This window comes from Lepus europaeus, chromosome 16 (assembly GCF_033115175.1).
Source record: "Lepus europaeus isolate LE1 chromosome 16, mLepTim1.pri, whole genome shotgun sequence".
Lineage (NCBI taxonomy): Eukaryota > Metazoa > Chordata > Mammalia > Lagomorpha > Leporidae > Lepus > Lepus europaeus.
The window spans coordinates 44,598,990-44,624,085 of NC_084842.1; the positions used below are offsets into that span (position 1 = coordinate 44,598,990).

A 25,096-nucleotide genomic window follows, 5' to 3' on the forward strand; every position below is an offset into this window, starting at 1 on the left:
TGGATGGGCACAGCTCCAGCCATTGTGGCCATCTTGGGAGTAAACCAGAGGATGGAAGACCTCTCTCTGTCTCTCTGTCTCTGCTTCTCTATAACTCTGCCTTTCAAACAAATAAATAGTAATTTCAATTTCATCTACTTAAGCCTGGAGAAAAGAAAATATTGTAATTAGTTTTTATAAAACTAGCAAAGGATTATAACAAAGCTCAAAAAATATTATGAGATGTTTAAATCTTTTGAAGAAGTGCCTGAAAGGAAAACAGATCACAAAGATATATGACAGTCTGCTCTGGGAAGACACTTTTGTAAATATGTCCATGGTCCCCTCAATTACTATATTATTTATTTATTTATTTGAGAGGTAGAGTTACAGACAGTGAGAGGGAGAGACAGAGAGAAAGGTCTTGCATCCGCTGGTTCACTCCCCAAATGGCCGCAACGGTGGAGCTGCACTGTTCTGAAACCAGGAGCCAGGAGCTTCCTCCAGGTCTCCCATATGGGTGCAGGGGCCCACAGACTTCAGCCATCCTCCACTGCCTTCCCGGGCCACAGCAGAGAGCTGGATTGGAAGAGGAGCAGCCAGAACTAGAACCGGTGCCCATAGGGGATGCCAGCGCCGCAGGTGGAGGATTAACCTACTGCACCATAGCACCAGCCCCCTGACAAAAATCTTAAAAGAATTTGCAAGAGGGAACCAACATTGTGGCACAGGTTTGAGTCCCAGCTGCTCTGGCTTCCAAAACAGCTCCCTGCTAATATGCTTGAGAAAGGAGCAGAGGATGGCCCAACTATAAAATACTTGGCTCCTGTCTTTGGCCTTGCGCAGACCTGGCCATTGAGGCCATCTGGGGAGTGAACTAACAGAAGAAAGATTTCTCTCTCTCTCTCTCTCTCTCTCTTACTTGCTCACTCTATCTCCTGCCTTCCAAAGAAACAAATAAATTTATATAAAAATTTATTTGCAATAGGATTTGACCTATTAATCCTTTAAAAAATGTTTAAGTACAAAGTTTTACAAATAAATGAAAACACTGGAAGAAGAGTTTAATATTCATGTATTACCTAGCTTCAGTAATTGCCAACACATGGTCAATATTTGGCAAGCCCATTTTTTCAGTTCATCTGAAGGGTGATCAGTCATTTTCAAAAGACAAATGAAGAGATGCTCTCTAGTAGTTATCTAATAGAGCTATGGTAACCAGCCCTGAGACAGACTTGTTTCTGTGGGCATTTAGACCATGCAATTTCAAATAAGGGTTGAAGGGATGACTTAAAAATCAGTAAATTTTGTTGGGTCAATTGGTTACAAAATTGGGAAGAATTTAAGTTAAATAACATGTGAAAAATGAATTTTAGGTGGACTGGGGCCTAAATATAAAATTAAGGCTATAAGGGAATTAGAAAAAGTTACAGGGGCCTGGGGAGTGGATTCCTAATCTTGGTTTGAGGGTCTCACAAAGCCAGGGGGGCATGACATGAAAACAATACAGGAGCAATTAAAACATCCGCAGAGCGCGAAGCAACTCGAAACACAAGTCACAAATGCCACCGCAGGCAACAGGTCAGCCAGCGCAAGGACACCAGGGGACCAGGGAACCGGGCCTCTGGAGACAGGAGAGCGAAGCAGACTGTTTAGGAACAAAGGAATTTAGTGCCACCCACATACCAGACACGTGGCTTCCCACGTGGTGGCCCGGAAACAGCCGCGTGGGGAATGCGCGATTGTTTTCCAGGGATTTTTTTTTTTTTTTTACCATGATGGAGTGTTACGAATCCTGTAAAAACCAAAAGATAGCCCCATACCGTGCCCTGTTTGGAATGCTGTTGTCCCATCAGGCTTTCGGCTTCCTGTGCCGCAGTGAGTCCTTACAGGTATTTTAAAAATTAAATGCTCGGAGGCTGATGGAAACGAGCGCGGTGAGGTGTGGGAGGAGTTCTGCTCGCTCAGACATCAGCACCTCGCACTTCTGCACTGCACTCCTCTCCCAGTGCCATCCGCATCACTCACTCCCAATTACAAGAAGGAATTCAACCCTCCCGCGCGTCCGCGTGACTCCCGCGTCCGCACGTCCGGGCCCGCACGGGAACGCCCCTGCCCCGCCCAGCCCCGCCCAGCCCCGCCGCTTGTTGTGTTGTCATCACGTGGCTTGGGCGGACCCTGACGTCAGCTGGAGGGGAGGGACTGCGCAGGCGCAGAAAAGGGGGCGGGGGACTCAGCTTGTTGTGTTGCTGCCCGAGAACCGGAGACGGTCCTGGTGCGGCCGCAGCTCTTCCAGACGCCCGACCATGTCGTCTCATTTAGTCGAGCCGCCGCCGCCCCTGCACAACAACAACAACAACTGCGAGGACGGTGACCAGCATTTGCCCCCACCGACCGGCCTCAACAGTGAGTGCTTGCCGACGGGTTCGCTGAAGGGGATGGGGGAGGAGGAGCTGCTCCGGCCGCCGCCACCAGCGCCGCGCGGGGGGCGGGAGGAGAAGGGAGCCCATTGGTCAAGCCCGAGGATGTTCTGCTGACTGACAGCTCCCGTCACCTGTCAGGAGGAGGCGCTTCAGTCTTCCTCTTGGCTAGTCTCCGCTCCCTCCTGGGGTCTTGGACGGGGTGCTGATTGTGGTCGCTCTCCGGGAGGGGAGGAGGGTGGGGAGAAAAGGGGACCGCGCGCCAGACTGCCCCTGGGGCAGGGCCGATCCCACCTGTCGGCCCCTGAAGCGGAGCCAATCGGGGCAGCGAGGGGGCGGGCCCTGGGGAGCGGGGCGGAAAGGTGGGCGGAGCGGGCCGCGAAGGGGACGTGGGCAGGGATGGGGACGTGCGGCGGGGACGCCGGGGGATGGACGCGCGGCGCGGGAGGGCAGGGAGGGGCGGCCGAGGACGTGTCGGGGAGCAGGTGTGCCGTGGGGCCCCCGCCGAGCGCGCCCCGCGGGCCGGGCTAGCCCGGGCGGGGCCCGGCAGCCCTCGGTGGCGATCCTTTGTTGCCACATGCCGGTCGGGGAAACCCATTTGGCCATTTCGTGGAATCACGTGTGGGGGTGCAGAGCCTGTGCCTTTCATTTCTTTTTCTTTGCTGCTGCTTTGTGAGATTTTCAAAGTTGCTCAAGTCTTTTTTTTTTTTAACGATGCAGTAGCGTGCACAGTAAACCTGCTTTAAGATCAGCCCCACTTGCAGCCCACGCGGAGTCTGGGGCGGTGGGTGTTCAGACGTGGGATTTAAAACACCCATCACAGGCACTCGGGTGGTTGACAGTGGCAGGATGGCGCTAGGACGGACCCCGGGCACTTCTGACAGCCTGGGGCTCAGACATCTTGCCAGTGGTGGTGAGAGCTCTGAGGGTTCTTGCCTAACCTTTTTCTGTAATTTGCTCTTAGGAAAGAGGTGGTGGAGGCAGCCAGCATATGGCCAGACCGAGTCGCTTAACAACCATTTGGATGCTTAAAGGTCACACAGTCTCTTTCCTCAGAGGAAAGCGCTCCCAGCGTGCCCAGAACGTTATTTTAGGGAAGAGAGTCCCTGTCCCCTGAAGGGTGGGCATGAAAACTGGGTATTTTTAGATGCTTTCTCTGCCTGTGGCAGGTGGTCGGTCGTTGATGGGTTAATTCTCAGTGTTGACTGTTTTTAAACTTGTAAGTGTCCTATGGAATGTTCTAGAATGTGAGATCTCTGCTGTTTCCCCTGCGGTAAGTTAGGAGTAGTGGAAGTCTTTAGATCTTACTTGTTGGTCACGTTTTGGCATACATGCTTGGAAGCGTGGATCTGGGGACAGAAACGGGGTTTAGAGTGAGGGGGTTCGTTCAGGTTGACAGCTGGCCGGACCTAGAGCGGAGGGCCCACCGTCAGCTCCTCTGGTGCCCCATCCGGGACCTTCCCTGGGGTCCCAAGTCCCTGATCACGTGTGCTTCCTATCCTCAGCATGTTTTTTTGTCGAATGTACATTGGTGGCTGCCAGTCTAGATATCTTTATAGTATTCTGTTTCTTAATTGTGCTGTTTTCTTATGAGTTAGAAATGTGTTAGTATGTGTAGGTGATTTCCCAGAGTCCAAAGGGGTTTTAATTTTCCTGTGACCCTTTACCATAAAGCAAGAGGGAGGGGTTGAGCTATATATGATTGTTTATTTTGGTGTCTGATGTCTGGCCAATCAGTTCCTGCTACGTTTACATTAGCTGTTAGAGAAGTGGAAGAACACCCCGCCTGCAGGTGATACCAGATGTTGCTTTGGGGAATCCACTAGGTAGAAAGTGTTTTATTTGGGGGTAATGTGAGCTTTTTAAGTTACTGCAAAACTTTCAGATAATACCATACTAAATTACTCCTCTCTTGCTTCTTCCTCTGATCCTTTTTTTCCCCCCTCGTTACACAACACTGGACTGAACAAAACAAGAAGCCTTATTGATTCCTTCAAGTGATTTTTGGGCATCAGGCAAAACAACTTATTCAGACATTTAATACTATGAATTGCTGATAAGTTGGAGTACTCTGTTGGGTAAAGCACGACTGTGAAAACAGGAGATGAAACTCATCGTGATTATCTCTGGTTAGGATTTTATCTTTGTTCTAGGGGTCAAAGCAGAGTTTAATGGCAATTTATTGAAATTCTTAAATAGTAAAGCCTTTCTCTGAAAGGTTTTTTTTTTTTTTTTAATTTACCATTCATTCTAGGGCAACTGTGTTTTCATAACAAGTTAGGGGGCAAATATCCAAACTCTCCCTCATGATAAAAAAATATTTTCTGGTTCTTAGTTTTATGCTTAAAAAAAAAAAACTGTCATGTTCCTTAAGAATATCTGAATAAAAATTTGTCATAAAACTCAGTATAAGGAAAATCATAGAAGCAGTGTAGTTCTTGTGGTTTAATGTGGGGATTACAACCTTTTTAAAAAAATTAATTTATTTGAAATGTAGAGAGACAGACAGACAACCCATCTTCTGGTTATTCCTCAAATGCCTGCACCAGCAGGACTGGGCCAGGCTAGGGCCAGGAGCTAGAACTCGATCTGGATCTCCCGCATGGGGCAGGCACCCAGTGCTTGAGTCATCACCTGCTGCCTTCAGCATGCACATTAGCAGGAAGCTGGAATCAGGAGTGGAGCCAGGACGCTAACCCAGGCACTGTGATACGGGATGCGGGCAGTGTCTCACTGCTGTGCCAAATGCCTGCCCCACAAACTTTGTTTTTCTTTTTGAACTGCTTCAACCACAGTGTATTTGCTTCCCCAGTATGCCAAGAGGGCTGTCAAGAGGGCTGTCAAGAGGGCTGTTGAGGCTGTGGCACATGAACTGTCCCTGCCTCGTAATAGTGTTTGGAATAAGTAAGAAACCACATGTGTACCCAAATGCCGGTGACCATTGTTCTGGTCTGGATTCCAGCATCAGGTACTTGAGACAGACAATCAAAAGGCTTTGACTGAAGAATGTAAACGTAATGGCATCCCCTGGTTGGGATGAGTGACATTTGGGGCCTCAAAAATGGGACAAAAATGTGAAAAGTGTTCTTTTTTCTCATTCTCCTTGACTGTCAGCTTCCCTACTCCCATTATTGAAAGATAATTGAATTGGCAATTACAAAACTGTAAAGAGCGTACAGTGTACAGTAATGAATGTAACCCACAGTTATTGGACCAGCCTTTACCAGCTCTCTCAGCTATGACCAAAGACTTAAACTAGAAACTATCCCATGTAATTGAGTGTATGTATAAACCAGCTTAAAGGAACACCTTGCCATTTGTGAATAGTCTTTCAAAATAATAGAGAAGCTTCAGCTTTGGGTTCTTAAGCTGATTCTTAGGAAGAGAATTCACTTCGAGGTTGCTTTCTACTTGTTTTGCTTGGACAGCACAGTCCTCATATCTTGCCTTGTTTCTTTTCCAAGTTAAAAGGGACTCTGTGAGGATTGCTAGTGGGAACCTTACAGAATTCTGAGGCTGTAAATCACGAATGAACTAGATGAAGGGAAAAGGCATGTGTAGTTGATCTATTGAGAAAGACACATTTTTTTTTTTCAGTGTTTCACTCAAAAGATAAAGAAAATATTGCCAAAGTATCCTCCAGAATGCCCTCTAAAGCCCTGACTATAATGACAGAATGTTAGAAAAAATAATTCGGGATAACAGGTTAAGTATTGTTTATAAATGATGAGATGCAATGCAGTTGTTCAAAAGAATAAATGTTAGTATGTATTGACATTGAAAGTTATCTGTGGCCAGCACCCATTCAAGTCCTGGCTGCTCCACTTCTGATCCAGCTCCCTGCTAAGGCACCTGGGAAAGCAGTGTACAGTGGCCCAACTACTTGGGCCCCTGCACTCACATGAGAGACTGGGATGAAGTTCCTGGTTCCTGGTGTTTTTTAAAAATATTTGTTTATTTTTTTGAAAGGCAAAGTGGAGCCCGCATTGTGGCATAGCAGGTTAAGCTACTGCCTGCAATGCCAGCATCCCATAAGCGTACTGGTTCAACTCCCAGATATTCCACTTCTGATCCAGCTCCCTGCTAATGGCCTGGGAAAGCAGCAGAAGATGGTCCAAGTGCTTGGGCCCCTGCATCCGCATGGGAGACCTGAGGAAGCTCCTGGCTCCTGGCTTTGGCCTGGTGCAGCCCTAGCTGCTGTAGCCATCTAGGGAGTGAACCCGCAGATGGAAAATCTCTCTCTGTCTCTCTCATTCTTTCAAATAAAAATAAATCAGTAAATATATGTGTGTGTATATATAGTATATGATATACATATTATATCATTATATATATATATATATATATATATATATATAAAATACAACGATGTATAAAAAAGAAAGCAAACAGATTTTTCATCTGCTGGTTCACTCCCCAAATGGCCACCACCAGCCAGGGCCAGGCTGAAGCCAGGAGCCAGGAACCTTCTATTGAGTCTTCCACATGGGTGGCAGGGGCTTTCCCAGGCACATGATCAGAGAGCTGGATTGGAAGCAGAGCATTTGGGACTCAAACAGATATTCCAATATGGGATGCCAGAGTCACAGATGGTGGCTTAACCCACTGGGCCACAATGCCAGCTCCAGAAAATATTTTTAAAATCTGTGGGCATTTGAGGGGTAAAACAGCAGATGGAAGGTCTCTCTCCATCTGTGTCTCTGTCTCTGTCGGATTCTCTGCTTTTCAAAAAATGAAAATAAATGAATAAATTTTAAAAGAAGTTTGTGAATCCCAGAAGCAGTGGTGGTAGAAAGGACACTTATTGTATACTGTGTTCTCCTCCCTCCTCCTACCCCCTTAAAATATTTTGCAGAGCTGTAGATTGAGAGATACTTTCAGTGTACTTATACCTCAGAGACACTCTAAATATTAAGTCATCTTCAGGGGCAGTGTTGTGGCACAGCAGGATGACTGCACTTAGGACACTGGAATCCCATAGCAGAGCACTTGAGTCCCGGCTGCTCAACTTCTCATCTAGCTCTCTGCTAACGTGCCTGAGAAAGCAGCGAAACTTGGCCCAAGTACTTGAGTCCCTGTCACCCGTGTAGGAGACCTGGATGGAGTGCCAGGCTCCTGGCTACTACCTGGCCCAGCCCTGGCTATTGTGGCCTTTGGGGAGTGAACCACAGCATGGAAGACTTGTTTCTCTCCCTCCTTCTTTCTCCCTTTCAAATAAATAAAATAAATCATTTTTTTTTTTTAAGGACCTGCTTTTATGGCACAGTGGGTTAAGACCACTGCCTGTCATGCCAACATTCCATATGGGTGCTGGTTCATGTCCCAGCTGCTTCACTTTGAATCCAGTTCTCTGTTGATGGTCTGGAAAAAGCAGCAGAAGATGGCCCAAGTGCTTGGGCCCCTACTACCCACAAGGGAGACCTGGAAGAAGCTCCTGGCTCTTGCCTTTGGCCTGGCCCAGCACTGGCCATTGCAGCTATCTGGGGAGTGAACCAACAGATGGAAGATCTCTTTCTGTCTCTCCTTCTCTCTGTAACTTTGCCTTTCAAATAAACAAATCTTTAAAAAAAATTCAAGTCATTTTCAGTGTCAGATCTGCCTTAGCTTTGTGAGTTGGATTTGTTAACCCATTTTGGATTCTCTCCAGTTTGCGTCCCATTCGCATGTACATGGAGTGAGCCATGGAGGTGTCATTCAGCCACGTTGTACGAGTGGGTGGTGATTAGGAGGCCCACAGCCATTGGGGCTGCCTTAAGTAGAGGGAGGGATGACTTTATTTGGCAGTCATGGTTTTAAGTACATCCTTGACAAGTAGGAACCTCTCACTAGCGTGTAACTGAGCATCCCGTGTGCTGGGTGCCGCCTATCACTGGCTTGAGTCCTCACAGTAGGGGAGGTCCTGTACTCTGTTTTACCAATAAGGAAACTAAACTCAGAAGGTCATGCAGATAGCAAGTGGCAGAGTCTCGTTCCCAGCCAAGGCTGCCTGAGCGATTTCCTGCCTGGGAGGAGAGTGGTGAGTTCACTCATTTGGAGTGCATTTTAGAGTGTGCGCTGGCTTTGATGAAGATTCCGATTTACGGATGGAAATTACTCTGATGCTTCTGCTGGGAATTTAGGGGAATGGCCCTGCCAACCTGCTTGGTTACGTTTTTCTGAACAAAAAGGGAATGTATGAAAAAAGATACTACTATCTCTTTTGTGAGTCAATTTTTTGGGGTACTGTTACAGTTCTTACTAAAATGAAAACACGGGCAGGCATGTGGCTATGTCCCATTTTAGAGTACCTGGGTTTGGGTGTTCAGTCTGGTTCTCAACTCCAGCTTCCCTCTGATGTGTGGCCGGCAGCAGTGATGGCTCAATTGGTTTAGTCCCTGCCACTCATGTGGGGGCCTAGGTTGAGTTCCTGTCCTCTGGCTTCTGCTAGGTCTAGTTCCAGGCATGGCAAGCATTTAGGGGAGTGAACCAGCAGATGGGAACTTACTTTCTCTATCTGTCTTACAATAATAAATAAAAATAATTTTAAAAGAAATTAGGAGTAGGCTAAGCCTCCACTTGTGGCGCTAGCATCCCATATGACCAGCAGTTCGTGTCCTGGTTGTTCCTCTTCTGATCCAGCTTTCTGCTTATGACCTGGGAAAGCAGTAGGAGATGGCCCAAGTGCTTGGACCTCCGTACCTGCATGGGAGACCCAGAAGCTCCTGGCTATAGTTCTGCACAGCTCCAGCCGTTGTGTCCATTTAAGGAGTGAACCAAATGGAAGACCTTTTTCTCTGTCTCGCCCTCTCTCTGTCTATAACTCTACCTCTCAAATAAATAAATAAATTCTTATTGGAGGGTGAACCAACAGTAAAGGAAGACCTTTCTCTCTCTCTCTCACTGTCCACTCTGCCTGTCAAAAAAATAAATTAATTAATTAATTAAAGCACCCTAATGTGTTCAGCAAACTCACTGGGCCAATAGTTATTTTTAAGCTATGCACCTCACCAGTGCCACATCCCCTTTTTCTGTGGCTCCGCCCCCTTTGCATGCTCACCCGAGAAAACTTTTGTGTCAGCCTAAGTTGAAGTACGATTGTGTCACCTGCAAACCGACAAGGCTTAATGAAAACTCTACAAAGTAGGAACCGGTGGGAGAGAAAGAAGAGATAAGTTTACAAGGTATGTTAAGTGTGTAAAAAAGGAGAAAGGATGAAGGCTAAAGGAAAGGAAGAAGCTAATTTGTGGGCTAGAGCTAAAGCTGTTCCTAGAATTTTTAGCATTACCACCTGATTTTAAGGACCAGCTGCATTAATTTCATGCTCCAGATAAATTTGTACACAAATTGGCGTTTTTGTGATTGTATTTAGGTTCCTTCTCTAGAACTTCTAATTTGTGCTAATTAGGATGTATTTGTTAGCCTATTTGGCTGAACTTTATGTTGTTTCTAAGTTGTGTTTATTTTGTAGAGCAGATACAGATATCTGAGGTTAACTGTAGAATGTGCGTAAAAAACTAACCCAATAAAGGTAAATAGCCTGTCTGGTAATAAAATAGCTTTTTTTTTTTTTTTTTTAAGAAAAAGCAACCTCAAGATGTTCAGTAAAGTGTTGACTGTATATGAACTAAGCTTTAACCAGAGAGAAAATTGGCTGAAAGATGTGTTTTCTAAGATAATAGTTTTAGACTTCCAGTTTCATTCTGACTGCATGAGCTACTACTTCAAGAATAGAACAATATAGATTTTAGACTTAGTTGCTTCTTGTTTATTTCCTTCGGAATACTTTTGCCTTTGGTTGGAAGGAGTCAGAATTTTTATCTGAGTTCACCATATTCACATCTGTGTGCACATGACAGATTTCGGTTCCGCTGTGGTTCACTTCAGTTATCTGACTTGTCCCACAGGTTCCTGGGTGGAGCTACCAATGAACAGCAGCAATGGCAACGATAATGGCAATGGGAAAAACGGGGGGCTAGAGCACGTGCCTTCCTCGTCCTCCATCCACAATGGAGACATGGAGAAGATTCTGTTGGATGCGCAGCACGAATCAGGACAGAGCAGCTCCAGAGGCAGCTCCCACTGCGACAGGTGAGCGAGAGCCAGGTTTCCATGGAACTCAAGAACAGAAGGTATAAAGCTAACTCGGGTGAGAAGAAATTCAATTAGCTTAAAGTCCTCACTTGACAAAATACGCTTCCTGACTGATTATAGCCTGTGTGTTTAAACCAGACAGCTGAAGCAGGAAATTTCATGCCCACTGTTGTGTCCCCTAGATTAACTAGTTTTTCTTGATCAGATTTTGTGATTTTTGGATATTCATCATTTATTATTATTTTTAGAAGGTTTATTTTTTAAAATGTATTCAAGGGGCACCGGATTCTATCCCGGTTGCCCCTCTTCCAGGCCAGCTCTCTGCTATGGCCCAGGAAGGCAGTGGAGGATGGCCCAAGTCTTTGGGCCCTGCACCCGCATGGGAGACCAGGAGAAGCACCTGGCTCCTGGCTTCGGATCAGCGCGATGCGCCAGCCACAGCAGCCATTGGAGGGTGAACCAACGGCAAAAAGGAAGACCTTTCTCTCTGTCTCTCTCTCTCTCACTATCCACTCTGCCTGTCAAAAAAAAAAATTTTTTTTTTTAGTGCCATGACACTGCACTGTTAACATTACCAATGGTAGGAAGGTTTGTTGGCCTATGGCACTGCACTACCCCCATGCCATCCCTGACTTCTTCCTCTGCTACCTGGCTCTTGTCATAAGCAGAACCAGAGCAGATGATCCTTTTCTGAGCAGTTTGCCATTGATTCCAATAACCAAGCACTATTGTGTCTTTGAGAGTGAAGCTTTGTGTTAGATTTGGTTTATGGAACTTGCTGAGAGGGTGTTTGGCTTTCTGAAGTTTTCTGCTTGCCATGCATGGCCTGTTTATAAGGCTCTTATTACACCTTCAGGTGCACGAGCCTTGCCATTGGTAGATGTGTCCATTAACAGCTGTTCATGTGGTGCTGCCGTTGAGCAGAGAGCGAGCCACCTGTCCCCCCGACTGTCATCCTTTTTCATTTATGGTTACAGTTATACAAGTGATTAAACGTGAGTTCACCTTCTCATGATCAAGTTTGAGTTTAGGTTTGTGAATGTGTGACAAGAGGCGTGGCAGCTGCACACTTCCCTGTCTTCAGGCTCTGTTTCCTGGGGAGCTTTCAGAGGAGGCCTAGCGCTCTAGCCCAGCAATCTCTCCAGGGACATCTGGCCAGCACACTTTCCCATTTAGAAGTGTTCTCAAAATGCATGCGCTCTGAATTGCCATGTGTCCTTATATCTGGAGTTGCTGGGAAGTGCTTGCTTCTTGCAGGTGGAAAAATTTTAGGATTGTTGAATATAAGCCCCAGAGCTGACTTTTGTGTATTTTCAATTTAAAAATGATTACACAGATATATTTTTATCACTGCAGTGGTCATTAGAAGATAACCCCCCTGAATGTTTGCTTTGTGTTTCACCCTGTTGTAGGGGGTTCTCAACCTTAACTGCACACTAGATTCACCCAAGCAGCTTTTAAAAATACCAGTGTGCACCCCTGGAGCGTCTCATTCAGTTGACAGAAGCAGGCACAGACGTCAGACTATTTTCAGAGCTTCTCAGCTGATCTTGATATGAACCAGGGTTGAAGCTCTAGTGCATTCCAAAGGAGTAGTAAACAGTTTACTGGTGAAGAGGTTGGTGTTTTTCTGTGTGAGATTGTTGCCAGTCTAGAAGTGGAGCAGTGCCTCAGCTTTGTCGCTCTGACAGCCTTGACCTGGTCACAGCCATGTAGGGCTGGCCCCTGACGCCACATGATGCTTCGCTGTGAGCCCAGGAGCGAGATGAGCACAGTGACCATCAACTGAGGATAACAGGAATACCTCGTTCGTTGGTTCTTGGCTATAACCTGATGTTCCTAGTTCAAGAGAAACATGGAAAAATGCATGAAATATGTTTGATACAGAACCAGCTTTTTCCCTTTACTATCCCCATTTAAGAAAGTTGTTTGTGAATTATACTAGTCAACAACTCTTGGGCCGTCAGTCTGGTAAATCTCTGGTGATCTTTGTTTTGAAGTCTGTCTCAGCAGCATCTCCGTATGTTAACATTGCATACACGCTGACATGCTCTTGGGAACCTTTTTTTTTTTTTTTCTTTTTTTAAGATTTATTTATTTGAAAGGCAGAATTATAGAGAGGCAGAGAGGTGGGAGGTAGAGAGCGAGAGTGAGAGGGAGCAAGCTAGTTAGAGAGAGAGTCTTTTATCCTCTGGTTCCCTCCCCAAATGGCCACAATGGTTGGATCTGGGCCAATTCAAAGCCAGGCACCTGGTGCTTCTTCTAGGTTTCCCATGTGGGTGCAGGGCCCCAAGGACATGGGCCATCCTCCACTGCTTTCCCAGGGCATAGCAGAGAGCTGGACTGGAAGAGGAGCAGCCAGGACTCAAACTGGTGCACATATGGGATGCTGGCGTTCCAGGTGGCAGCTTTACCCACTATGCCACTGCGCTGGTCCTGCTCTTGAGAGCTTTAATAATTTTTATCTATTCATTTGAGCAAGATAAGCCCCCTGTGTTTTTCATCTCTATGTTATTTTAGATTTGAGAAGAGAGGTTTCTTTGTGTGGTAAAGGATCCAATGAGTTGCTGTGGTTGCACAAGGGATCATTGATAAAGCTAAAAAACAGACTTAGCACATTGTAGTCATCTATTGTATAAAGTACTGTTTGTGATCATGTGTTTTTGTTCAAGAATTTACCTGTAAATTTTTGTAGTTCTAGTACATTTTGTAGTATCAGAAAGGTTTTATATAAATATGTAAACTTAAATAATTCACTCTGAAATAAAATAAGTATTACATTAAAAAATTTTGTTTAATTTTTAAAATTTTATTTGAAAAGCAGGCAGAGAGATCTTCCATCTGCTGGTTCACTCCCCAAATACCCACAACAGCTGAGGTGAGACCAGGCCAAACCCAAGAACCAAGAGCTCTGTCTAGGTCTCCCGTGTGGGTGGCAGGGACTCAAATACTTGAGTCATCATTTACTGCCTGTCCAGTTGTGCACTAGGAAACTGCATTGAGGGGAGTAGCTGGGGCTCACCCAGGCACTGCAGCCTGGGAGGTGGGCATCCTAAGCAGCCGCTGAAGCCGTGTGCTAAACACCTTCCCCGTAGAGCCACTCTTTCTACAGTAGTACACAATGCTTCTCAACCTCTGTGCCCTCATAGCCCGTTACACTCAAACATTGGCAGGGAACCGAAGTGCTTTTCTTTGTGAGTTAAATATTTTGGTATATTAGGAATTAAAACAATTTAAAACGTGTATTTACTCAAAAATAATAAACTCATTGCATTTTAATATAAGTAACTCCTTTTAATTATTTTTGAACATAAAGCCAGTTAAGAAGTAATCACTACATATCTATTGTATTGTTTTTATTTTTATTATTTAATTTTCTTAAGAGATGGTGGGTTGGGAGAGAGAGAAAGAGAAATCTCCCATCCACTGGTTCAGTCCCCACATACCTGCACGGCCTCAGTCCAGATCTCCAGTGTGGTGGCAGGAGCCTCATTACTTGAGCCATCACCGCTGCATCAAGGGTCTGCACTAGCAGGAAGCTGGAGCCAGGATCCAGACGTGACATGGAGCCCAGGCACGCTGGTGTGTCAGATGCAGGTGTTTGAACCAGCAGCTTTACTGCTGGGCCACTTGCCTGCCTGTAAATAACCCTTTTTAAACAAGAAATAGCAATTTCAGATAACCAAAAAAATTAGAATAGTGACATTGTTTTATATTTTGCAAATCTCTTGAATATTTGACTTAATAGAAGAAAGCTGGCGTTCTGTCAGGATGTCATGCATCACGTAACCTTTGGAAAATTCCCCTGTACTCTCAGCAGTCCTCATGGTATGATGGAGGCAGCTTCAACCTTAAACACACCCCACCCCAAAAAGAGTCTGGAAAACTGCTGTGATTTGTTTGAGAGGCAGAGTGTGAGACGGAGCGGGAGTGGGGCAGGCCTCCCATTCAGTGGCTCATTTCCCCAGATATCTGTAGCTGCTGGGCACCTTTGAGAAAAGAATCCCAAAGTAGGTTTCTGAATTGGCAGATCATTTGCCTTTACTGGGGAAAAGAGGAAAGAGAAGAAAATCTGACAGGCTTGGCTTTAGGTAATCCTTGCATTTCCTTTGCAGATTTATCACTGTGAATGAATTCACCACCAGAGTCCTGACCACTTCGGGAAGGAGAGTGTTCTGCCTTAATAGCCACTTAATGCCTCCTAAACCTTGCTTGTATGGGGTTGTGATTTCCTTTCTGATTTGCTGCCTTGTCAGAGCCATCCTGATACCTTACATTTTCTCATTTCCTGTAGAGGCTAATTCATTTGACAAAGTGAAAATTAAAATGAGTGCCTGAATTTTTTATGTTTTAGCCCTTCCCCACAAGAAGATGGGCAGATCATGTTTGATGTGGAAATGCACACGAGCAGGGACCATAGCTCTCAGGTATGCACACGCATGTGTGGTATGGGGGTGGTTCTGATTTATAGTAAATAACTAGGAAGATGATATAAATTCTCTAAGTGTGTTTTACTAAGTATATTACAGAATGAGAGGGCTCTTTAAGATAGTTCAAAGTTGTTTTGAGTTATTCACGTCCTGATTTTGGAATTTATTTAGGATGATCTAGTCCTTGATACACTCCATTACAACTAAGGATTTGGGCCCTTTCCCTTAAAAGAATTGGAAAAGTTTGGTCTAGAATGTACCATTCCAATATTCCAGGCTAGCTCCTAAATGGGAAAACTGAGACCGACACCTTATTAAGGTCACAGAATCAAGGAAAATGAAGGTTGTGTTCGAACTAGGTGTGAAAACTTTTTCTGTGTCTAAAATCAAAGCAGTGATTTTTGAGATGAATTTCGACAGCTAGAAGTAAAACCCATCTAAATTATGCAGGTCTACTTAAGTTGGAGAAGGTAAATGTAGTTTGTTAGGAGTTGAGACTGTTGAATTTATAGATGGCTATAATATTAAAATCTTACAAAGGCTTATGGTATAAAACTTGAATTATAAGTATATAATTATTGCTAATGATTTAGAATAAAATCTTCAACTTTATTAATGTGTCATATCACCTGAAATTGTCTTTAGAGTACAGGAACCATTCTTTTTCTCCTGTGTTAAGGTACTTGAAAAATATTCAATGAATGTTTAAAACAGTTGTAATAGAAACATTTTGTGGTATTCTCAGTGTGCAGTGTGTTAGGTCCCTTTATGCTGGAAATACTTGGCATAACTGTTATCTTGGATCCAACCCGTATTTTTCCTTTTCTAAAATTATTTATTTATTTTAAAGATTTATTTGAAAGTCAAAATTACAGAGAGGGAGAGTGACAGGGAGAGATCTTCCATCTGCTGCTTTGCTTCCCACGTGGCTGCAACAGCCAGGGCTGGCCTAGGCTAAAGCCAGGAGCCAGGAGCTTCAGTACTTCGGCCATCCTCAGCTGCTTCCCCAGGCCATCAGCAGAGAGCTGAATCTGAAGAGGAGCAGCCAGGACACTAAGTGGCGCCCTTATGGGGCAGCACTGCAGGCCCAGCTTTGCCCGCTATGCCACAGCACTGATCCCCAGACAGTGTGTGTACATGTGTGTTTTTCATCTTAGAAGTTTCTCCATATTTTATGCTTTTTTTTTTAAAAAAAAAAGATTAATTTGTTTGTTTGAAATATTGAGTTACAGAGAGATTGAGTTACTGAAACAGAGAGAGAAATCTTCCATCCTGCTGGTTTACTTCCCAAATGACTGCAATGGCCAGGGCTGGACCAGCCCAAAACCAGGAGCCCAGAACCCCATCTGGGTCTCCCACATGGGTAGCAGAAGCCAAAAATACTTTGGCCATTCTCTGCTGCTTTCTCAGGCATAGTAACAGGGAGCCGGATTGGAAATGGAGCTGCTGGAACTTGAACTGGTACTCGTATGGGGTGCTGGCTTTGCAGGCCGTGGTTAAGCCCACTGTACCACAGCACTGGCCCTTGACTATGCTCTATTTTCACTGTTCTTTGAAACCTAGGAAATCTGTGGCTTGAATACAAATTTATTTTATGATGAGCTTCATGTTGTAAAGAAGCATATAACCTAGGGTTGTCATGCAGTAAGATAACTGACTGGAATTATTGAGTTGCTCGTGTGTGTCAGGTGGCCAAGTACCTGAGCTACAAAAGTACAGAAAGTCTCAGTGGCACAAGGTGTTCTAAGGAATTCAAGAGAAAAAGGAAATGAATTCTTTGCGATAGTCTGTCTTGAAAATATCATCAGTTCATAACACCTTTTGTACAAAGTGAAAGTCTAGATTGTTATTTTCTTTTTTTATTTATTTATTTTTTTTGATAGACCAGGTGCTTCTCCTGGTCTCCCATGGGGTGCAGGGCCCAAGCACTTGGGCCATCCTCCACTGCCTTCCCGGGCCATAGCAGAGAGCTGGACTGGAAGAGGAGCAACCGGGACAGAATCCGGCGCCCCAACTGGGACTAGAACCCGGTGTGCCGGTGCCGCAAGATGGAGGATTAGCCTGTTAAGCCACGGCGCCGGCCTAGATTGTTATTTTCTAAAATATTTTCTGAGGGAAATTTATTTCATGGGAAATCCCATAGGTGAGTTCCAAAGTCAAAATATAATTGGGAAATAACATAGCCCCTGGACTGCCCCACCCAAATACATGCAGTAGTGACTCTGACAGTTCCTACAAGTGAAGATTTTGGCTCAATTAAATCAGATCTTTCCCAGGTTCCTTTGACCTTAGCCCTACTCCTCTCCTTGGCCACATGCCTGATAGCACCATGGGGCACTTTGATAAAGTGCGATCCAGCTCCTGGGATGGCAGATATGCAGTTAGGCTGAATGATCATTGAATTTATGTGGCAACCTAGAAGTGAGTGCATCCACTCCAAAGTTCCAAAGAAATTTGGGAAACTCAGGAGAGAAAAAGAAGGCTTTTGGCCCCTGTGCCATGTGAAGTGTCTGCAGAAATTAGTGCAAAGGCACACTGGCCATTCTCATGCAGGGTGACCTGTATTGATGGTCAGATCAGCCACTTTGAACAGGGTGGAGTTTTGAAGAAAGCAATGTACCTCCTAGAAGAAAACATGTCTGTTGTGCCAGACTTTATATAGCAGTAGGTATAATGAATTTAAACTTAAAAAAAAAAAACCCTTTGCACTGCTTTTTGTTGTAAAGTGAAATGATTTAAAAATTTATTAGGATTTGGGAAAATGGGTTTTTTCCATTAATGACAAAGTTAAGAATGTGAAGCAGTTAAAAGCAACAAAGGACTGTTGCTTTTTTTTTTTTTTTTTTAAGTCTTATTTACTTGAAAGGCATAGTGACAGAGAGAAGGTGGGTAGCAGGGTCCAAGTACTTGGGCCATTATCTGCTGCCTTCTCAGGCACAGTAGCAGGGAGCTGGATCAGAAGTGGAGCAGCTGGCATGTGAACCAGCACTCTGATATGGCCAGCATTGCAAGTGGCAGCCTTGCCTGCAATACCACAACACCAGCACCAAAGGACTGTTACTGTACTTGTTCTGTTGAAAGTTTTCAAATGTCTGTATGGAATAGAATAGTTGGCATTTTCAAGCTCTTCTAGGAGGAGGAAACAGTGACACTAACACTTCCCAGATATGTTCTCAGTGCTAAATTTACTAAGTGCTAAATTTATTTTTGAAAGATCATTCTCACTTTTAATGTCCTCAGTGCAGCAAAAGAGATGATATTATTCCCATGAAAAATGGGAGAAATGAGGCTTTGTCCTAATAAATTCCGTATCTACAACCGCAGAGCAGGGTAGAGCTAGAAGCAGACCAGAAGTGGGCCCGTCTGCGTCTGTGGCCCCTGTTCCTTCTACTAAACTAGGCCACAGAAGGGGATTGAGAGCTGACAGGATCCTGAGAATGAACAGAAAATCCCTGGCGAGTACAGTAGGGAGACGCCTAAGGTGATGCGTTTAGGACAGAGGTCTCTCCAGCTGGGCTTACAGGATGCTAGTCTTTGAGAATCTAAGTTTTGTAGCAGAAAATGGACTCTAGGTTGTCTCTTGAAGATATTTTTGCTCTGTGTATGGCCAGACAGGCTGGCTGGATGTTGGGTGCCATTGAAAGATGATGTCCTCCTTTTTCCTCTGTTAGGAAACTGGTCTCTCTGCCTATGGAGCTGAATATCCACCTTTAGACACCTAGGGAAGCTTACAACAGACCAGAGAGAAAACTTAAGTGATTAGGAGATGAGGGACTTCCACATGACACAGGCTAAATTGGTCAGAATCTTTTCTGAATAGATATTGATGTAGAGAGAAGGTTATTGATTTAATTAAAACCAAGAATCTTAGATAACTAGATAATATGATTTTTTCTTTTCATACTCTGCAATTCCAAGCACTGGGAGGCAATTTAAAAGCTGAAAGTAGCAAATATGTGATTAATAAAAAGGAAGCACATGGCCGGTGCCGTGGCTTAACAGGCTAATCCTCCACCTTGCGGCGCTGGCACACCGGGTTCTAGTCCTGGTTGGGGCGCCAGATTCTGTCCCGGTTGCCCCTCTTCTAGGCCAGCTCTCTGCTATGGCCTGGGAAGGCAGTGGAGGATGGCCCAAGTGCTTGGGCCCTGCACCCGCATGGGACACCAGGAGAAGCACCTGGCTCCTGGCTTCAGATCAGTGAGATGCGCTGGCCGCGGCGGCCATTGGAGGGTGAACCAACGGCAAAAAGGAAGACCTTTCTCTCTGTCTCTCTCTCTCACTGTCCACTCTGCCTGTTTAAAAAAAAAAAAAGCACAGAGCAGTAGTAAGTGAGGAATGCCTAGAACCCTTATTTTTAAAGTAAGCATTAAAATTAGGCTAGAAACTTACCTGGAGTTTTTTGTATTAAATACTAATCCAAAGATAATGTTGTTTTACTCAACTGAGAGAAAAATTGTATCCTCTGGGCAAAAAATTTTTGAGAGCATAAAATCTTACCTTATTTTTCTATTGGAAAATATGTAATATTAACTTGTTTAAGGATCTGAACCTAAGTCTTTGAACCGTTTTAAAGAGACATGTGAGGCCAGTGGAGAAACTAAACTGAAAGGACCTGCAGTGTGTTCACAGTCAGAGCCTCTGTGTGCGCAGCCCGATCTGCAAGTAAACTGTGCTATTTCATTGTTTGTGAGTTAGGATGATTTCAGTCTTACTTCAAAGAGCCAACTCATGATTCTGAGTAATCTCAATGCCCAATGGAAAAAGCTCGGCCGTAAATGCTACATTGTGTCACTGTGTGGACTTTGCCAAGTTCAGCAGAACTAGCTAAGAATGGGACTCACAAGAGTCACCAACGAACACAGGGCTTCCCCTGAGGTTTCAGTGGTGAAAGGGACTGTGTGTAGTGACTGGCTCCTGCTCCCTCTGGGGCCGGGTAGACCTGTGGAAAAAGTATCATGTGGATGTGTCAGGCTCTGCATGTCTTAACTACTTTTTTCCCTAAGATTTATCTTATTTTTTACTTGAAAGGCAGAGTTACAGAGTCAGAGGGAGAGAAGGGGAGAGAGGTCTTCCATCCACTGGTTCACTCCCCAAATGGCGGCAATGGCCAGAGAAGAGCCAATCTGAAGCCAAGGAGCTTCATCCCAGTCAACTGTGTGGATGACAGGGGCCCAAGCACTTAGACCATCTGCTGCTGCTTCCCAGGCACATTAGCAGGGAGCTGGTTCTGAAGAATAGTGGACTTGATAGGCCGGCGCCGTGGCTTAACAGGCTAATCCTCCGCCTTGCGGCGCCAGCACACCGAGTTCTAGTGCCGGTTGGGGCGCCAGATTCTATCCCGGTTGCCCCTCTTCCTGTCCAGCTCTCTGCTGTGGCCCAGGAAGGCAGTGGAGGATGGCCCAAGTCCTTGGGCCCTGCACCCGCATGGGAGACCAGGAGAAGCACCTGGCTCCTGGCTTCAGATCAGCACAATGGGCCAGCCGCAGCAGCCATTGGAGGGTGAACCAATGGCAAAAAGGAAGACCTTTCTCTCTGTCTCTGTCTCTCTGTCTCTCTCTCACTATCCTCTCTGCCTGTCAAAAAAAAAAAAAGAACAGTGGACTTGAACTACCAGTGTTGCACGTGGTAGTTTTACCTGCTGCACCACAATGCCAGTCCCAACCCCTTGAGTTCTTTAAAAGATACTGAATACTCTAATCTTAGATCATTCTGTCAGCCTTTTGTTAAAAGAAAAAAAAGTAGCATATTACAAATAAATTACTGGTGCACAGCTATATGAGTTCAGTATATTGTTTGCCAGCTACGCGTTTGAATTAGCAGTTGGTTTTGCCTTCTTCTTTACAGTCAGAAGAAGAAGTTGTGGAAGGAGAGAAGGAAGTAGAGGCTTTGAAGAAGAGTGCAGACTGGGTATCGGATTGGTCCAGTAGACCTGAGAACATTCCACCCAAGTGAGTTCTCCACGCGCCTTCTCCGTGGGTGTCATGGTTCTGTTTCACATGCCTGGTGGCAGTGGGCCTGGTCATCCCCGTGGCATCAGCAGATGCGTTTGTGACACCAGCTCTGGTTTCCCTTCTCAGGGAGTTCCACTTCCGGCACCCGAAACGTTCTGTGTCTTTAAGCATGAGGAAAAGCGGCGCCATGAAGAAAGGGGGCATTTTCTCTGCAGAGTTCCTGAAGGTCTTCATCCCGTCTCTCTTCCTTTCCCACGTGCTGGCTTTGGGGCTGGGGTAAGTGCCAGCGAATGCCTCCTTTCTTCCATTCATCTCACCCTCGTGCTTTCTTTGCAGTAAGGAACTTGTGAAAGCAGTGTGAATTGCTTTTTTTAACTCAGGCGAGGATTAAACTTGGTACATGTTTGGTGTACCCATAATAAGGATTTTTAATAATAGGACTTTTTTCCTATTTGAAAATAAGATGTTCATACTGAATTTTTCTCTTTGGGTTTTGTTGCTTAACATTTAAGTCTTGAATAACTTATACAGAAAAGTAATTTCTAGTCTGAACACTTGGGGCTGATGCTTTTTTTTCCTGGATGAGAAGATGCGCCATCACGCTGAGTAGACACCGGAGTGAAACTGGTAGGTGGGTTGTGGGTGCTGCTTTCTTTTCTGTGTAGCATTTTCATTTAGTCTAAAATCAGCCTCATATTTGCCAGTAACTCATTAATTTTTAAAGGCATGTCTTTTAAATATTTTTTCCTTGATTTGAACAAGTGAGGACACTTGTAAAACATTTTAGGAGTTAAACAGTAGTTGGTAATTTTTTTTAAAAAAAGATTTATTTATTTGAAAGGCAGAGTTACAGAGAGAGAGTTTCCATCCATTGGTTCACTCCACAAATGGCCACAACAGCTGGGACGGTGCCATGCCAGAGCCAGGAGCTTCATCCAGGTCTCCCATGTGGGTGCAGGGACCCAAGTTCTTAGGCCGTCTTCCACTGCTTTCCCAGGCTCCTTAGCAGGGAGCTGGATGGGAAGTGAACAGCCAGGACCCAGATGGGATGCTGGCATTGCGTGTGGCAGCTTAGGTTGTTATACTGCAATGCCAGCTGTGGCTGATAATTTTTTTCTTTTTATTAATTTTTTTTAATATTTTATTTATTTATTTGAAAGGCAGAGGCAGATAGAGAGACAGAGAGAAAGGTCTTCCGGCCGGCGCCATGGCTCAACAGGCTAATCCTCCGCCTTGCGACGCCAGCACACCGGGTTCTAGTCCCGGTCAGGGCGCCAGATTCTGTCCTGGTCGCTCCTCTTCCTGTCCAGCTCTCTGCTGTGGCCTGGGAGTGCAGTGGAGGATGGCCCAAGTGCTTGGGCCCTGCATCATGGGAGACCAGGAGAAGCACCTGGCTCCTGGCTTCGGATCAGTGTGGTGCGCCGGCCGTGGCGGCCATTGGAGGGTGAACCAATGGCAAAAGGAAGACCTTTCTCTCTGTCTCTCTCACTGTCTACTCTGCCTGTGAAAAATAAAAAAAAATTAAAAAAAAAAATAAAAAAGAAAGGTCTTCCATCCACTGGTTCACTCCCCAGTTGGCTGCAATTGCCAGAGCTGTGCAGATCTGAAGCCAGGAGCTTCTTCCGGGTCTCCCACACCAGCGCCCATATGGGATGCCGGCCCCTGGCTGGTAATTTTTTTTCAAGACCAACTTGTTATTCTCTGGAAGCTTGTCGAGTGGTCATTTTCTGTATGTGATGTACCAAAGATGGCCATCTCTTCCCTTTGTGGAGAACTCAGCTGTCACACAGAGACACAGATACAACTTTCCACACACACCTTTTGTGTCTCCTGGTGCTTACTCTGCTCTTGTGAGGCCAAGGACAGTAATCCTAGGAGATTGTGGGGGCCAGCGCTGTGGCGTAGTAGGCGAAGCTTCTGACTGCGGCACTGGCATCCCATATGGGCACTGGTTTGTGTCCCAGAGGCTTCTCTTCAGATCCAGCTCTCTGCTGTGGCCTGGGAAAGCAGTAGAAGATGGCCCAGTGCTTGGGCCCCTTTACCCACATGGGAGACCTGGAAGAAGCTCCTGGCTCTTGGCTTCATATCAGTTCAGCTCCGGCCATTGAGGCCACTTGGGGAGCGAACCAGCGGATGGAAGACCTTTCTCTCTGTCTCTCCCTCTCTATGTCTATAACTCCACCTCTCAAATAAATAAATGAAATCTTTAAAAAAAAAAAAAAAGTGGAGATTGTGGAGGGGGAGGGGGACAGTGTGAGTGTGCTGTGGGCACTGACATGAGGAGGTGGCAGGAATTTAATCTTACCCACTGCCCAGTTCATCTGCCCGAAGGCATTGGTTTTTTGGTCCTGCAGCAGCATGAATCTTCAGATACTTTCTCTTGCAGTGAGTGTGGCCAGTTCCACAGATGAACGTAAAAGCTTTAAAATCTTGGTTTCTTTTTTTGCACTGGGGGGTGGAGGTAGTTACTTATTTCCCATAACTTCCCTTCTGCTTCTGTAGCTACAGGGGCCAGGCACTTGCCTGCTCCGGGAGGTAGTACCAAGCCCCTCATCCTGAAGAGTGGTGGCAACAGCTGTCTTTAAAGCCTGGCAGCTTCCATGGGTTTCTCCTCTGTTGAACACCAGAGCCGCTTGGCATACTACCGTGGTTTTGCACCTGAAGTGTCAGTAGAACTCTGCCCACCAGAAAGGAACATATCGGAGGAGGAGAGCCGGGCTGTACCCTTGGAAGGGGTCTGTTCTGTTGTGTCCGACTTTACCATGTCTACTTGCCTGCCCTGTGCTGTCCACTCCTGACTTAATGAGCAAGCAGAACCAGAAAAAAACCAGTTTGGCTGGGCTGGTGCCTGGGTGTAAGAAAGTCAGTGACGATTTCTGGGTGGTAGGGCACGGTGCCTTAGAGCCTTTGACAACAGCTGGAAGATGTGGTTTTTAAGTGGGATTCAGCTGTGGACTTGATTGCTCTGCTTCCTTCCAGCATCTATATTGGAAAACGACTGAGCGCACCGTCTGCCAGCACCTATTGAGGGGAGCGAAGCCCTGGACACGCGTGTGACCTGTGAAGTGGTGTATTGTCACAGTAGTTTATTTGAACTTGAGACCATTGTAAGCATGACCCAAACTACCACCCTATTTTTACATATCCAATTCCAGTAACTCTCAAATCCAGTATTTTATTCCAACTCTGTTGAGGCATTTTACTAACCTTAATTCCCTTTCTGGCCTGTAAGACACTTTAGAATTTCCTAACAGAGTTTACTGTTGTTTAGAAATTTGCAAGGGCTTCTTTTCTGCAAATGCCACCAGCAGATTATAATTTTGTCAACAAAGCTATTATCTCTTACTACTACCAGACTTGGACCTGTGTCATTCATGGTATGAATTTTACTCTTGCAATGCTAACTACCATCTCTCTCTTAAAACAAGATCAGGTTAGCGAATCATATAAAAGCTTGTGGTTCAGTTTTTCTTTTCTTTTTCTTTCCAAGACAAAGGCAAGCTTCCCTAAGCTTGAATTTATAGTTACAAAAAAAAAAAAACAAAAAAACAAAAACAGATAAACAAAAAAGCAAGACACACACACAAAACTTGGGCAATAAAAAATTATTTTAAACCAGCTTTGGAGCCACTTTTTTTTCTAAGCCTCCTACTAGCGCCTTCTAATTTGTAGGAGGCAGGCTGTATAAATGATAGCTAGGAAATAGAATAAGAACTAAACTCCATGAGCAGATTTTAATACTAGTATGTTGTACTGCTGTCTTTTCTATGGCGTAGAATCTACTTCTGAGAAGGCACGTCTCAGGCTTTGACATGTACGGAGTTGCTTTTGAGACTTGTGTGTGTACGTGTTTGGTATTTTTATGTATTAGCTGCATGTGAATTTTTCATGACTTTAATTTTTTTTTTTTATTTCTTAATTGTTTTCTCTAAGAAGAGACTTTGGAATGAGTTCCAATTTGTGGTGATACTACAGGCTTCTTGTTTTAGGAAGCATCACTTACTCTCTGAAGCCTTTCAGCTCTGAAGATCCTTGTTTCAGAGTTATTCCCGGCACTTGTGCAACTCTGAGAACCAGACTTGGCTTGTGGGAACAGCTGGCACAGTCCTGGAAAGCTGCCATGTGTTTCCTCTGATCTCTCCCTTTGTTACTGTTTACCGTGCAGTCTTCCCAAGGTGATTCCTGTGAGTTTGCAGGCACAGGTCATTTTCTCATGGAGCCATCTTTTCTGTTAGGCTAAACTCTT

The 25,096-nt window shown here is 45.1% G+C and overlaps 1 protein-coding gene across 1 annotated transcript; it reads left to right on the plus strand.

Annotated features, from left to right (window-relative positions):
* Positions 1 to 2,188: 2,188 nt before the first annotated feature.
* Positions 2,189 to 24,469, plus strand: BNIP3L (BCL2 interacting protein 3 like). The gene is made up of 6 exons (XM_062212794.1): positions 2,189 to 2,385; positions 10,283 to 10,466; positions 14,824 to 14,896; positions 20,744 to 20,847; positions 20,977 to 21,126; positions 23,830 to 24,469. The coding sequence occupies exons 1-6, from the start codon at positions 2,286 to 2,288 to the stop codon at positions 23,876 to 23,878; spliced, it is 660 nt and encodes a 219-aa protein (XP_062068778.1). The 5' UTR covers positions 2,189 to 2,285; the 3' UTR covers positions 23,879 to 24,469.
* The last annotated feature ends 627 nt before the right edge of the window (positions 24,470 to 25,096 follow it).

Bases quoted from the DNA above. Each gene is read 5' to 3' on its own strand.
- BNIP3L (XM_062212794.1), top strand. From the start codon at position 2,286: ATGTCGTCTCATTTAGTCGAGCCGCCGCCGCCCCTGCACAACAACAAC. The intron at 2,386-10,282 runs GTGAGTGCTTGC...CTTGTCCCACAG, and splicing joins CCCACCGACCGGCCTCAACA to GTTCCTGGGTGGAGCTACCA. The intron at 10,467-14,823 runs GTGAGCGAGAGC...TTTATGTTTTAG, and splicing joins GGCAGCTCCCACTGCGACAG to CCCTTCCCCACAAGAAGATG.